Raw genomic sequence first — 14454 nt, 5'->3', positions numbered from 1 at the left:
TCCCTCTTGCCCAGAAGGCCGGCATAATATGATCTGGCGGTTTCCAGCATCCCCGACTTTGACTTGGTCAAGGAACCCATACAGTCAACCAGCCCTACTACTGACTTAACTGCTCTACCTTGTTTGCAATTCTGGTAAGGGTCAGGCGAGTGATATTTACCATAATCTCTTTCCAGAACCAAAGAGACACGCCTGTCATAATAACACTCCCTGAGCAAGAGTTTAACTTCAGAGATTCTCTACGGATCTCCATTATTCGAGACAAGCCTATCAAGCTTCCTCCGCTGGTATGCGACATACTTCTCAAGCTGTTTATTTCTTCCTATGCTCTTGAAAAACCTAAAGATCTTTAGTTTTTTGTAAGCTCATCCATTTTGTCTGGGGCCCATAGATGTTAATCAGGCGCAGGTCCTGCCCCCCATGGAGACGTCCAAGACCATGCACCTCCCCATTTCTACCTTAACAATCCTCCGAAAGGTTACCATGCCGGAAAAAAGTACCACAACTGCAGTGTAAGGCTCGGCCGCAAGAGACCAGAAGGAGGGCCCACGCATCCACTTCATCAGATGAATATCGGCCAAACTAGGCAACCAGGCCTCTTGCAAAAAGAAAATATCAGCATTGACCTGCTGAGCAAAAATAAGGCCATGTTACGAGCACTTACTGCTTTTATGCTAGCGACATTAATGGTCACCACCTTCAAAGGAGTCGGAACCGCAATCATGATAATTGGGGTACACATTTCTTAGCCTGCTTACCCCTCCATGCTTTAGTGTCCTCTGTGATTTCTCCTCCGTGGAAAGCACAGATTCATCACCCGAAGAACCCTGATCCTCCACCCCAGAAAACACTTCAAACTTATTGGACACCTCCAGACTCTCCCTCAGAAAACACTTCAAACTTATTGGACACTTCCACCCTCCTAGGTTCAGGTACAGGCACATCCTCCTTCCTCTTCCCAGACTTTCATTTTGCCTACAACCACTCCATATCATGAGACAATCCTGACTGCAAAGCCCCCCCCCCCCTTCCATTCCACGACTACCCACATCATCATCCACCACACTCACCCCACTCACCACAGCAGTCCCCCCACCCTTCACCCCAGCACCCCAACCATCATTCATTCTGTCTCCTGGCACCTCACACCCTTCGGCCCTCAGACGCCAGGGAACAGGTGTCGGTGTAACTATGCAAACCAATCCAGCTCCCTCCACAGTCCCCACTACCTCTGGAGGGACTGACACAGGAGGATAAGACACAACATCCACAGACACCGAATCGGGAGGCACGACACAAGGGGATGACACAACATTGGATGGACTATCAGACACTGCTTCCACAGAGACAACAGGGACAGAGACATTGGTAACCCCTGGAACAGCCCCCCCCCTCTCCTCTGCTTCCTCCATGTCCAGGCAAAAGAAACTCTTCCACCAAAGCAAACTGGTTATGCAAGGCCTCAGGGCACCAGCTGTACACATGCACAAACTTATCACAATTATTGTATTTGATCCTTTTGCCATCCTTAGCCAAATGCCCCAGGCCTTGACACACGCATTTCATCTCTGGACAGGAGGAGGCGAAATTAGCCAAGAACTGCACTTATTACAGATCTTTGGCTGCCCAGGGTAAAACACAACAATCCTATCCTTCCCAATGAAGACTGAGGAGGGAAGATGCTGGACCACATTCCCACAAACATGCAACCTCATCTGCCCCGACCACCCACCTGTCCATATGCCCCTCTCATGCGCAATCTTCTTCAGAGGGGTCAGAAGCTCCCCAAAACTCCTCAGACAGACAGACAGGTCAGCGGAAGGAATGGGTTAATTCCTTACCAGGATAGTGACATTCTTCAAAAGAGGTTGGCGTGGGACAAGTCACTCCCACTTCGGCAGACCCCTATACATATGCTCATACTGCGCCCAAAACAAATCGAGAGACTCGGGCCAAACAAAGGACAGATCATACTCATAGGTTCCTACCGGACTGATAAAAGCAAATATGTCATCTGCCTTGAAACCCCATCGCCAAAATCTTGTCCACAACCAACCTCCTTATAGGGGGGGGGGGGCACCCCCACCCTACCACCTAAGTAACACTACATTCCTCCGCCTGAAGAACAGGGGAGCAGATGACAGACCTGCAGCAGACCTAACCCCTGAGCTGCCCACCTGATGTGACCCCCCTCATCCCAGCCCGAGGCCCAGCATAAGATAGTTTTATTAGGAGGATTAAACACTCCAGATCTCAAAGCTGCACCATTGGTTGCAGGAGCCTCAGAATGTCCTGCTCTGCAAATCACCACCAGAGGCACCAGCAGCAGGTGTCACTCCATCCACCGACACACATACATTCCACTTTCTAGCATTACAAGCAGCTTTATCAATCACATTCATTTTCCCATCCGTGGCACTACTGCTCCCAGCAGACCCACTCACACCAGATGCTGCTGTCTTCACCTCCTCCTCCCCAAACATACTCCTCTAAGGCAAAAGCTTTCCACTCCTTGTCACTATTCCCTGGGTTTCAGAAACACATTTCATATTGCAGCTCTAATTTCCTTTCCCACCATTATCTGCTATACCTGCAACAACCAGTAGGGATTGTGCAAAAACAATGGCAGATCCCTTCCTCCCAGCAAAGTTCATAGTCACAGTTTTCTTACTATCAAAGTTCAGAGTCAAAGACTTCTTAGTATCGGCAGAATCCAGTGCTGCAGGCACAGCAGCCATCTTCTCTGCAGAGCCCTGTGCAGATATTGGAGGTTTTCCCTCCAAAACACGGCTCTTCATGCTGCGCTCTATACTTCTCTCCATGCTGGAGTCTATGCTGTCAATTTTAGCAAAATATGACTTCTCAGTAAATTTTAACTTTACAGGATCAGGTACAGAGTCATTGCCAACGTCTGAATCCTCTGAAATTCGAAAAAGTTCTTCCACTCAAGGGAGACTCAATCTCATGAAGAAACTTTAGCAGCCCTCCGCCATTTTGCTGTACCTCCTGTGCTGTTCCTCATGTTTGCTGGAGAAGGAGGGAGGCAGAGTCTGCCATTTCATCAGGTTCATCAGCTTTTCCTCCTCCTCTGCAATTCTCACCAGATGATCAGTAATCCACTCTCTGAAAGCAGGGGTAGATTTCCCTTTTTTAGGACCGAGTTCTTAAGGTGAAGATGAAGCTTGCGAATGCAATTTGGATCCCCCAGGGGAACCATCGCCCGGGTTCTGACCTGAGTCACTTTTGGTGGGGGGCTTGTGGAACATAGATTACCTTACAGAGGTTGGGAAACTCCTTGTCCAGCTTCCCTGGCCCCTCTTATGTGTAAGTCACCCTGTGTCTATTAGGGACGTAGGGTGACCAAGAACCCCAGTCGGGTCTGCACTAATCAGACACCCTGTACAACCACACCGGACTCAGCATTTCCTGTTACCCCGGTTATCCTGGGTTCTATATGTGTGGTTTGCGTTGAAAGAGTGAAGGGCCTCTTTCAATTGGAACAATAACATTTCTGAATATCACTCTGGAATTATATAAAGATAAACAATTGCTCAGATTGCTTGAATATTGTAGGAGTGTCTCACAGACTCTTGCTAGATAGGTGGGGTTTGTTATTAAGTACCTGTATTCCATTGTTTCTGTCTGCCTTAAGATCAACCTATTATGGAATATATATTTGTATGGGGATTGTCTGCTAGGGAGGGAGGGGGGGGTTGTCCCACAGTGTATATCTATTTGTGCCTGTGTTTAAATAATTTGATTTATTCTGGTTCTCTCCAAAACTGGTACTGTCTAGTTCTTGGAGTAACTATAGCCAGATTCACGGATCTCGTGTTCCAGAGCTTAGGAAGCAGCTTCTTGGCAGAGATACCCAGTCGGGGTGTCCGTTTCCGTCACACAGGTCATCTCCAAGAACCTCCCATCCTCACTGGGGCCAGGGAACTCACCTGACCCCCCTGCTGTTTGGAGAGGGAGAGCTACAGCACACACAACCACTTTGGGGCAGAGATTGATGTGACCTGCTCAGTGTTCTCTGTACAGCATTGCTGTATATATCAGAGCTATGTAAATGTATATAGTGTGCGACTGTGGAGGGACATTAGAGTGTAAGCTCCTCTGGTACAGAGACTGATGTGACTGGCTCAGTGTACTCTGTACAGCACTGCGGTATATGTCAGAGTTATATGAATGTATAATAAAAATATAGTGTGCGACTGTGGGGGGACATAAGAGTGTACATTTTTGTTTATTAAAAATATTACAAACATTCAACATAATAAAAACATGTTTACATATATACAGAATAAGGGCTCTTTCACACGGTCCGCCTCCGCAGGCGGATCCGTGTTGCTCAGCGGGGATCGATCCGCGATCCCCGCTGAGCCGGGCGGATGACAGCTCCGTCTCCGCTTGCAGAGCGGAGAGGGAGGTGTCTCAGCACCCGCTGCCCTCTATGGGGGATCGGATGAGAGCGGACCGCTTGTCCGCTCTCATCAGATCCGCTCCGCTTCGATTACTGAACGGATGGAAAAATAGGGTTTCCATCCGTCCAGATTTCAGCACAGGATCGGATGCGGATGGCAGCGGAGGTGTCTCCGCTGACACCCGCTGCCCCATAGAGCTGCATGGAGGATCCGATCAGATCCGCCTAAAAAACTGACAGGCGGATCTGATCGGACCGCCCGTGTGAAAGAGCCCTTAGGCTGCATTCATATGTCAGCGTATTGATCGCGGGCAGAATCACCGCGATTCCGCCCACGATCCGGAAATCATTGCAAATCGCAGGACGCATGTGCGTTGCCCGTGAATTGCAATAGCACCCCAAACGCTGAGCGATGTTGCCGCGATTTCCGCATGCCGAATCGCGCAAAAAAAATCGCGGGACGCATTACTTTCCAAAGAAGCTCTTGTACTTCTCTGGAGCGTAATGCGTCCCGCGTTTTTTTTTGCGCGATGTTACCGCGATTCGGCAGGCGGAAATCGCTGCAACATCGCACAGCGTTTGGGGTGCTAGTGCAAATCACGGGCAACGCACATGCGTCCCGCGATTTGCAATGATTTCCGGATCGCGGGTGGAATCGCGGTGATTCTGCCCGCGATCAATACGCTGACATGTGAATGCAGCCTAAATAAATGATAGAAACAAACAAAAAGTAGTTTACTTCAGCATAAAGAAAAAAAAATGGAACCAAAATATAAAAACCAAGACATATATTATTATTATTATTATTATTATAATGCACAACAAAGCCCTAACTTCCACCTAAACCCACCCTCAGGCTTACATTTAACCCACGCATTATAGTGTAAGCTCCTCTGGTAAGCATGGGATGACAAATGACTGTAGAGTTCAGGTGTCAGTCCAATTAATAACCAAACAACCTTTTTTTAAAAAGCCAAAGAAACTCTATTAATACATTTATTTTCAAAAGGCTTCCAACAATGTAGGCGCCAGCTGTCATTTTTTTTTTTTTTACAGGAAAGCCAGTAAATGTCCCAGAATGTACTGGGAATGCAGAGTAAGAACAGGTAAGAGCAGGGTAGGGAACTATAAGACCGGTACTCACCCGCAAAACACTTAGAACAGAGATTCATCGTCTTACTGGACCTGAGAGAGAAAAGAAACAACATTAAGTCACAATGACTGTAAAACGTTTATATAAATATAAAAGGTATGTTAAAGAGTAAGGCCCCTTTCACACTTGTGCGACTTGTAATGCGATTTTGCAGTCCCAAATTGCATGACAAATTGTTCTCCATTATTTCCAATGAGCCCCATTCACATCTGTGCGACTTGAAGTCGCTCTGACTTCAAAGTTGTCCCTGCACTACTTTTGGCATGATTTTGATGCGTTTTGAGGAAAACATATTATTAAAACCAGTCAAACTCGCATCAAAATCGCGTCAAAATCACAGCAACAAAGTCGCGTCAAAATCGCTGTAAAATTCCTGGAAGTTCGCCCACTGGTGTCAGTAGTTTTTTTTTTTTTGGGTATTTTAATTGTATTATTTATCATTTTATTTTATTTTTTTACAATGTGACTGACTATGACTCTTTCCATTCAGAAAAGGAAGGAGCTGGTAAATTACATATTTACTGACCCCTTCCTGGTTCTCTATTGTGACACATCCCCTGCAGCAGCCGGCAGGAGAGGGGAGGGAGCACAGTGGGGATGTGGGGGGGGGGGGGGGGGACCAAGGGAGCACACAGGGGCCCAGAGACAGCAGAACACAAGTGAAGTGGATAGGAGGAGTGGTGGGGGCAGCATACAGAGGAACCAATCTCCTCCATTTTCCTCAGGTCCACCGGTCACTCGCGGGGGGGGTCCGTGAGCGAGCGGGAGTGCGCCTCCGGCGGCTCGCGCTCGCTCCCTAGAGCCTCACAGGCTAGTGACATACCCATACGTCACTTTGCCTGTGAGGGGCTGACTGCCACCATATATAGTCGTGCGGCAGTCAGCAAGTGGTTAAATCGCTTGCTGACCGCCCACCGCATATATACTGCGGCAGACTGGCTCGGCTGCCCGAATCGCTCGCGCCCCCATTTGCCAGCGGGGAAGCTGATTCACGGGGTCGCGATATCTGCCGGGGGCACCCGCGATCGCTCCCTGTGGAGAGACAATGGCGGTCTGTTGTTGTAAACACAGCAGACCGTTGTTCTCTCAGGAATCAATGAAGGCGCAAACACCTGGTGCATTACCCTTGGACACCTTTTAAAACGGTTTATTAAAAAGCCAAAAACATATTCAGACATGAAGAGCATAGATCGCATGGAATGAGTCCACCACATGTGGAGGTATTCTTATCTGTTGTTGGACCGCTAACGTGTTTCGGGAGACACGCTCCCTTCCTCAGAGCTCTTAGGAAAGGAGCGTGTCTCCCGAAATGTGTTAGCGGTCCAAAATTAGGGATGAATACCTCCACATGTGGTGGACTCATTCCATGCGATCTATGCTCTTCATGTCTGTGAGTATGTTTTTGGCTTTTAAATAAAACGTTTTAAAAGATGTCCAAGGGTAATGCACCAGGTGTTTGCGCCTTCATCGATTCCTGAGAGAACAACGGTCTGCTGTGTTTACAGCAACAGACCGCCATTGTCTCTCCACAGGGAGCGATCGCGGGTGCCCCCGGCAGATATCGCGACCCCGAGAACCAGCTTCCCCGCTGGCAAATGGGGGCGCAAGCGATTCAGCGCAGCCGAGCCAGCCTGCCGCAGTATAGAAGGTAAAACCTTCTTTCTTTCTTTCCTATGCACTTCTGATTGGAGTTCCCTGCCTGAGGAGAGCAGCACGCCTGTTATTCCCATTGGATCACTCCAATCATCGCCTGGGTGTGAAAGTTTTGGTTCTCAGGAATCAACGCAGAGCTCCTATGTTCCTCCTATTTAGGATCACAGGTCTTTGTGTTGATTCCACAAGCCTCTCACAGTTAGAAAACACCCCCTAGGCATACATTTAACCCTTTGATCACCCCGGGGTTAACCCCTTCCCTGCCAGTGTCATTAGTACAGTAACAGTGCATATTTTTAGCACTGATTACTGTAGTAATGTCACTGGTCCCCCCAAAAGTGTCAAAAATGGCAGTTAGGGGTCCGATCTGTCCGCCGCAATGTCGCAGTCCCGCTAAAAATCGCAGATCACCGCCATTACTAGAAAAAAATAAATAAAAATAACATAAATCTTCCCCTAGTTTGTAGAAGCGATAACATTTGCGCAAACCAATCAAAATACGCTTATTGGGATTTTTTTTAACCAAACATATGTATCGCGGGATACAAATTGGCCTAAATGGATGAAAAAAATGTATTTTTATTTTTTATCGTGAATGTTATATAGCAGAAAGTGAAAAAATATTGTTTGTAGGGATGCACCGAATGTTCGGCGGCCGAACATTATTCGGCCGAAAATAGAAAAAATAGCACTTTCGGTGTTCGGCCGAATAAGTCAAAAGGCCGAATAATTTTGTGCCGAATAATAGGGCTGAACGATAGTCGATATGATATCGACTATCGTTCTGTGGCCGTAGGCGATATTCATATCGCCGAGGTCACGATATTTACAGGGGGAAGGGACTCGGAGGAGGACAGGAGGACCCACAGACTTCCGTGAAGCCGGGACACTTCAGCGGTGAGCATACATTACATTACTCACTCGTGCACTGCAGCCCACCCCACACATTCAGTGAGTCTTACTCTCCTCCCTAGTTTTTTCAATGGCACATTCAGGAAGCCAATCACGCCGTGATTAGCTGCACAGCGAACCAATCACGCGTGCCTGCACACCTGATTGGTTCCGCTGTGCCGCTACTCACGGCGCGATTGGCTTCCTGAATGTGCCATTGAAAAAACTAGGGAGGAGAGTAAGACTCACTGAATGTGTGGGGCGGGCTGCAGTGCACGAGTGAGTAATGTATGTATGCGGCTGTGCTCCTTTCCAGGCTACTACTAGTCCACCTCCAGCCTCCTACTACCACCACTATGAGAGACTGTCTGTCAATGTATAATCTGATCGAGTCCACACTGACACTGACTGACTGTCACTGAGTAATTGATGTTACCACATTAACCCTGACCTGCCCAGTGCCCTGTATCTGCAATTAAAATTTACAAGGCTGCCTGCATGCTTCCTGATTTCCATTCCCAGCATCCTTCCCAATCCCTACAGTGTCACTAACATTAACCCTATGGTACAAGGCTGCAGTGTGCACTGAATCCCATTCCCTACAGTAACATTTAGGGAGAGAGAGAGACATGAGAGGACAAGAGAGTGAGAGGACAAGAGAGAGAGAGACACGAGAGGACAAGAGAGAGGACAAAAAATTGGCAAAATAAATGGAAAAAATGTGAAACACCGCGTTCGGTATTCGGCCTTCGGCCAAACATTTTATTATTATTCGGCTTCGGCCAAGAATTTCATTTCGGTGCATCCCTAATTGTTTGTAGACATAACTTTTGCGCAAACCAATCAAAATACGCTTATTGGATTTTTTTTTACCAAAAATATGTAGCAGAAAACAAAATGGCCTAAACGGATGAAAAAATTAGATTTTTAATTTTTTTTTTTTGGGAATGTTATATAGTAGAAGGTGAATTTTTTCTTTTTTTTTTCTTTCAGAATTGTCGCTCTTCTTTTTTTTATAGCGCAAAAATGGCCTGGTCATTAAGGGGGAAAATCCTTCCGGTCCAGAGGTGGTTAAAGTTCAGCTTGGAATTGATTTTTTTTTTATTGATTATATCTATTATATATATCTATATCTATATATCTACATTAGGGCTGGGCGATATGGCTGAAAACTGTATCACGATATCAGTGTTTCATATCGGTCGATATCGATAATTATTGATATTTTTTATTACCCATTTAAAATAAGGACCAGGAGAAAAATGTTACATTTAAACATTTTTATTTTAAACTCAACCTTCCTCTGATCATACTCCCCTCAGTTCTTAAGACAATAAAATGTCAACACAACCATACTTGCTTTGCGTCCTCTGTTTGCTTCCGACGAAGAAGAAAAAATGAAAACAGAAGTATGCAGCGCTTGATGGAAAACACAAAAACAGGCAATCACTGATATATATATAGATGAATTTCCACAATGTATCAGAGTGTACTGAAAAAACAGTAGAAGGAGAGTCCGTGGAGAGGAAAAAAGTCCAATAAGAAGCTCAGGTGATAAGTTGAAAAGATGTGACCTCAACATCCAGGTAAAATCCTGTGGGGATCTCTGAATGGATGGTGCGGTAGCTGCAGCCCGGTCTCCTTCGATGTAAAACAGGAGGACACTACAGGGTATACACAGGGCGGACGATCACCGGTCCCCTACCGGTTTCGTCAAAGCGTGACGTCATCAGGGGGGCGTGGTTCAGGACCGCCGATCACCCCATTAAATGGCTGCAAGAGTCGGAAAGGGAGTAGCGGCGTCTGATCCAGCCAATCACCTCCCCCACCGCTAGCGCCAACCGCACATTGCTAAGGACAGAGGAAGCGTACCTCGGATGAACCGGAAATGAATCCAGGACCAATCGAAAAACGCCTCCAAAGTCCCAATGAAAATCAATCAGTACCTAACTGCTATCCAATCATAGCCTCCGAGCAAGTAGGCGGCAACTTCCAACTGTAAAAAAGAGAAAAAGCAGGAGGAATAGAAGCCGACTTGCAGCGCTATGAGTGAGACTGCTTAAGGAAAAATATCGAACATTTTATCGAACAATTTTTTTATTGATATCGATCACGTGTGTATCGCGATACATATCGTTATCGTTTTATCGCCCAGCCCTAATCTACATAAATTATAAGCTTATTTTATTTAGGTTTACACACCCCCTCTAACATTTACTATTGGTTGCATAGCAGGCTTTGCTGGAGAAGTAGAACCCCCTTTAAGGACTTATTCAATGTTACAGTAGTCGATTGACTTGAGCTCTTTCTTTTTTTTTTTTTGCAGTTTTGAACAAACATAGAATTAAAGGAACAAAAATAAAATAAATAAACGACATAAAAACCACTGCGTTAAACAAGCCCCCCTCCCGTTCTCAAACAAACCAGGCGCTGGGGATTTGACGCAGGAAGATGGTTAATAGGCGATCGGCCTCGCACTCCCTGTCGCTCATGAATGACTTCTGCTTATTACACAAGCGGCTGAAGCACCGGACGCCCATTGTAAGACGGTTTAATAACAGCACTTTAAACAAACTGTAAGGTAAAACACGAGCGCATTTGTCAGATCGGAGAAAGAACACGTTTCACGCTGTGCCAAATGGGCTTTTTATGTTGGCGCTCCAATCCTGGCACCAAACTGCAATATACAAAAAGCGTTTGCATAAATATTTAGAGTGTGTGCCGGGCAGAGGGAAGGGGCAGATTCGTCATGACACCGGCTGCTCGGCGTGGGGCTAATCGCTAACAGAAGACACCGCTACGCAATTTCTTTCTTGCAAAATTAATTTGAATACAATTAAAACAACTTGATCTCGTGGATCGGAAGTCCACATGCGTATTCATTAAAAATCTGTATTTGTACTTCCAAATACTGATAATATAGGTGCCCGATGTCTGTATTTGCATTGGAGGCGATCTGGGTATTTATTGGTCATTAGGGGGTGTACAGGGGTGAGAGGTGGTCTGGGTATTTATTGGTCATTAGGGGGTGTACAGGGGTGAGAGGTGGTCTGGGTATTTATTGGTCATTAGGGGGTGTACAGGGGTGAGAGGTGATCTGGGTATTTATTGGTCATTAGGGGGTGTACAGGGGTGAGAGGTGGTCTGGGTATTTATTGGTCATTAGGGGGTGTACAGGGGTGAGAGGTGATCTGGGTATTTATTGGTCATTAGCGGTGTACAGGGGTGAGAGGTGATCTGGGTATTTATTGGTCATTAGCGGTGTACAGGGGTGAGAGGTGGTCTGGGTATTTATTGGTCATTAGGGGTGTACAGGGGTGAGAGGTGATCTGGGTATTTATTGGTCATTAGGGGGTGTACAGGGGTGAGAGGTGGTCTGGGTATTTATTGGTCATTAGGGGGTGTACAGGGGTGAGAGGTGATCTGGGTATTTATTGGTCATTAGCGGTGTACAGGGGTGAGAGGTGATCTGGGTATTTATTGGTCATTAGCGGTGTACAGGGGTGAGAGGTGGTCTGGGTATTTATTGGTCATTAGGGGGTGTACAGGGGTGAGAGGTGATCTGGGTATTTATTGGTCATTAGGGGTGTACAGAGGTGAGAGGCGATCTGGGTATTTATTGGTCATTAGGAGTGTACAGGGGTGGGAGGTGATCTGGGTATTTATTGGTCATTAGGGGGTGTACAGGGGTGAGGTGATCTGGGTATTTATTGGTCATTAGGGGGTGTACAGGGGTGAGAGGTGATCTGGGTATTTATTGGTCATTAGCGGGTGTACAGGGGTGGGAGGTGATCTGGGTATTTATTGGTCATTAGGGGTGTACAGAGGTAAGAGGTGATCTGGGTATTTATTGGTCATTAGGGGTGTACAGAGGTAAGAGGTGATCTGGGTATTTATTGGTCATTAGCGGGTGTACAGGGGTGGGAGGTGATCTGGGTATTTATTGGTCATTAGGGGTGTACAGAGGTAAGAGGTGATCTGGGAATTTATTGGTCATTAGGGGGTGTACAGGGGTGAGAGGTGATCTGGGTATTTATTGGTCATTAGGGGGTGTACAGGGGTGAGAGGTGATCTGGGTATTTATTGGTCATTAGGGGGTGTACAGGGGTGAGAGGTGATCTGGGTATTTATTGGTCATTAGGGGGTGTACAGGGGTGAGAGGTGATCTGGGTATTTATTGGTCATTAGGGGGTGTACAGGGGTGAGAGGTGATCTGGGTATTTATTGGTCATTAGGGGGTGTACAGGGGTGAGAGGTGATCTGGGTATTTATTGGTCATTAGGGGGTGTACAGGGGTGAGAGGTGATCTGGGTATTTATTGGTCATTAGGGGGTGTACAGGGGTGAGAGGTGATCTGGGTATTTATTGGTCATTAGGGGGTGTACAGGGGTGAGAGGTGATCTGGGTATTTATTGGTCATTAGGGGGTGTACAGGGGTGAGAGGTGATCTGGGTATTTATTGGTCATTAGGGGGTGTACAGGGGTGAGAGGTGATCTGGGTATTTATTGGTCATTAGGGGGTGTACAGGGGTGAGAGGTGATCTGGGTATTTATTGGTCATTAGGGGGTGTACAGGGGTGAGAGGTGATCTGGGTATTTATTGGTCATTAGGGGGTGTACAGGGGTGAGAGGTGATCTGGGTATTTATTGGTCATTAGGGGGTGTACAGGGGTGAGAGGTGATCTGGGTATTTATTGGTCATTAGGGGGTGTACAGGGGTGAGAGGTGATCTGGGTATTTATTGGTCATTAGGGGGTGTACAGGGGTGAGAGGTGATCTGGGTATTTATTGGTCATTAGGGGGTGTACAGGGGTGAGAGGCGATCTGGGTATTTATTGGTCATTAGGGGGTGTACAGGGGTGAGAGGTGATCTGGGTATGTATTGGTCATTAGGGGATGTACAGGGGTGAGAGGTGATCTGGGTAAACGCGGAATGCAGGTTCTCTTATTGACAATGCTACTCCCATCGCATCTCCACTTTGATTTCCCTTCAATAACGCAGGGGGTGCGATTTCATTTTTCTTTTTAATATATTCTGAAATCCAGTCTGATATCCCCCCCCCCCCCATTTGGTTTACATACCCCGCAGGGTTATACATACACAGGGTTAGGAGCCCCAGCTCTAACCATTCCATGCTATACGTAAAAGTGAAAAAAAAAAGAATAAAAAGGTTCCTTTTTGATTTTCCATGCTGGCCGTCTCTGCTGTTGTATCTCAGATATATAAACGTACACAGAACGCACACACAGCCACATTGTAGCTACAGATAAAAGAATTAATTCAGCCCAAAAAATAAACAGTGACTGACTACAAACATCCTTTCTTCTGGGTAATCAAAGGCCGAGAGAACAACAAGAGGAAGAGAGAAAAGCCAAGAGATGATCCCAGAATTCCTCCACCAGCCCACACTCCGAGAGGGGCCGACGTTCCCCCGCAATTCTTAATTATTAAGAAGCCGAGCTCCTGTGGAGGACTCTGTGACTTCCTAGATTACCAGACTGAATATCCCGCAAAAAAAGCCAACGCCAACAAACGGCATTCCTCCACTGGCGTGTATAGAAATGACACAAAAAAATCCTAATCAATTCATTATCCACTTAAGCCCCGGAAGATTTTACCCCCTTCCTGACCAGGGCCTATTTTGCGATTCGGCACTACGTGACTTTAACGGACAATTGCGCGGTCGTGCGACGCTGTACCTAAACGAATTTGACGTCCTTTTTTTTCCCACAAATAGAGCTTTCTTTTGGTGGTATTTGATCACCGGTGTGATTTTTTTGATCATGCGCTATAAACAAAAAAAAGAGCGTCACTTTTGCAAAAATAACAATATATTTCACATTTTTTTTTATGAAATTCCCCCCCAAAAAAATGTAAAAATCAAAGTTTTTTAACATTTTTGGCCAATTTGTTTTATGCTAGATATGTTTGGTAAAAAAAATTGCAAAAAGCGTATTTTGATTGGTTTGCGTAAAAGTTATTGCGTTTACTAACAAAGGGAAAGATTTTTGTAATTTTTATTTTTTTTTTTTTAACGCGTAATGGCGGCGATCTGCCATTTTTTTTTTTTTTTTGCGGGACTGCGACATTGCGGCGGACAGATCGGACCCTTGACTGACATTTTTGACACTTTTGGGGGTACCAGTGACATTACTGCAGTAATCAGTGCTATAAATATGCACTGTTACTGTAAAAATGACACTGGCAGGGAAGGGGTTAACTTTTTTTAGAGGGAGGGGTTAAGTGTGTCCCTAGGGGCGTGATTCTAACTGTGATTGGCTGTGGCTTGAGGTGTAAGAACAGTGAACAACGGTCCTACATAGCAGAACCGTA

The 14454-nt window shown here is 46.2% G+C and overlaps 1 protein-coding gene and 1 long non-coding RNA gene across 2 annotated transcripts in view; one reads left to right on the top strand and one right to left on the bottom strand.

Annotated features, from left to right (window-relative positions):
- The window catches only part of ZFAND3 (zinc finger AN1-type containing 3), a 367558-nt gene that overhangs the window by 244710 nt on the left and 108394 nt on the right, over positions 1–14454 (bottom strand). Inside the window, exon 2 of the mRNA XM_082249318.1 lies at positions 5568–5608. Coding sequence (XP_082105444.1) covers positions 5568–5608 — 41 coding nt within the window. The remainder of the gene's footprint in view (positions 1–5567; positions 5609–14454) is intronic.
- The window catches only part of LOC309549206, a 386600-nt gene that overhangs the window by 338725 nt on the left and 33421 nt on the right, over positions 1–14454 (top strand). The window lies entirely within an intron of this gene.

This window comes from Pelophylax lessonae (assembly GCF_965119305.1).
Source record: "Pelophylax lessonae genome assembly, chromosome: 3".
Lineage (NCBI taxonomy): Eukaryota > Metazoa > Chordata > Amphibia > Anura > Ranidae > Pelophylax > Pelophylax lessonae.
This window is presented reverse-complemented; position numbering and strand designations above follow the sequence as displayed.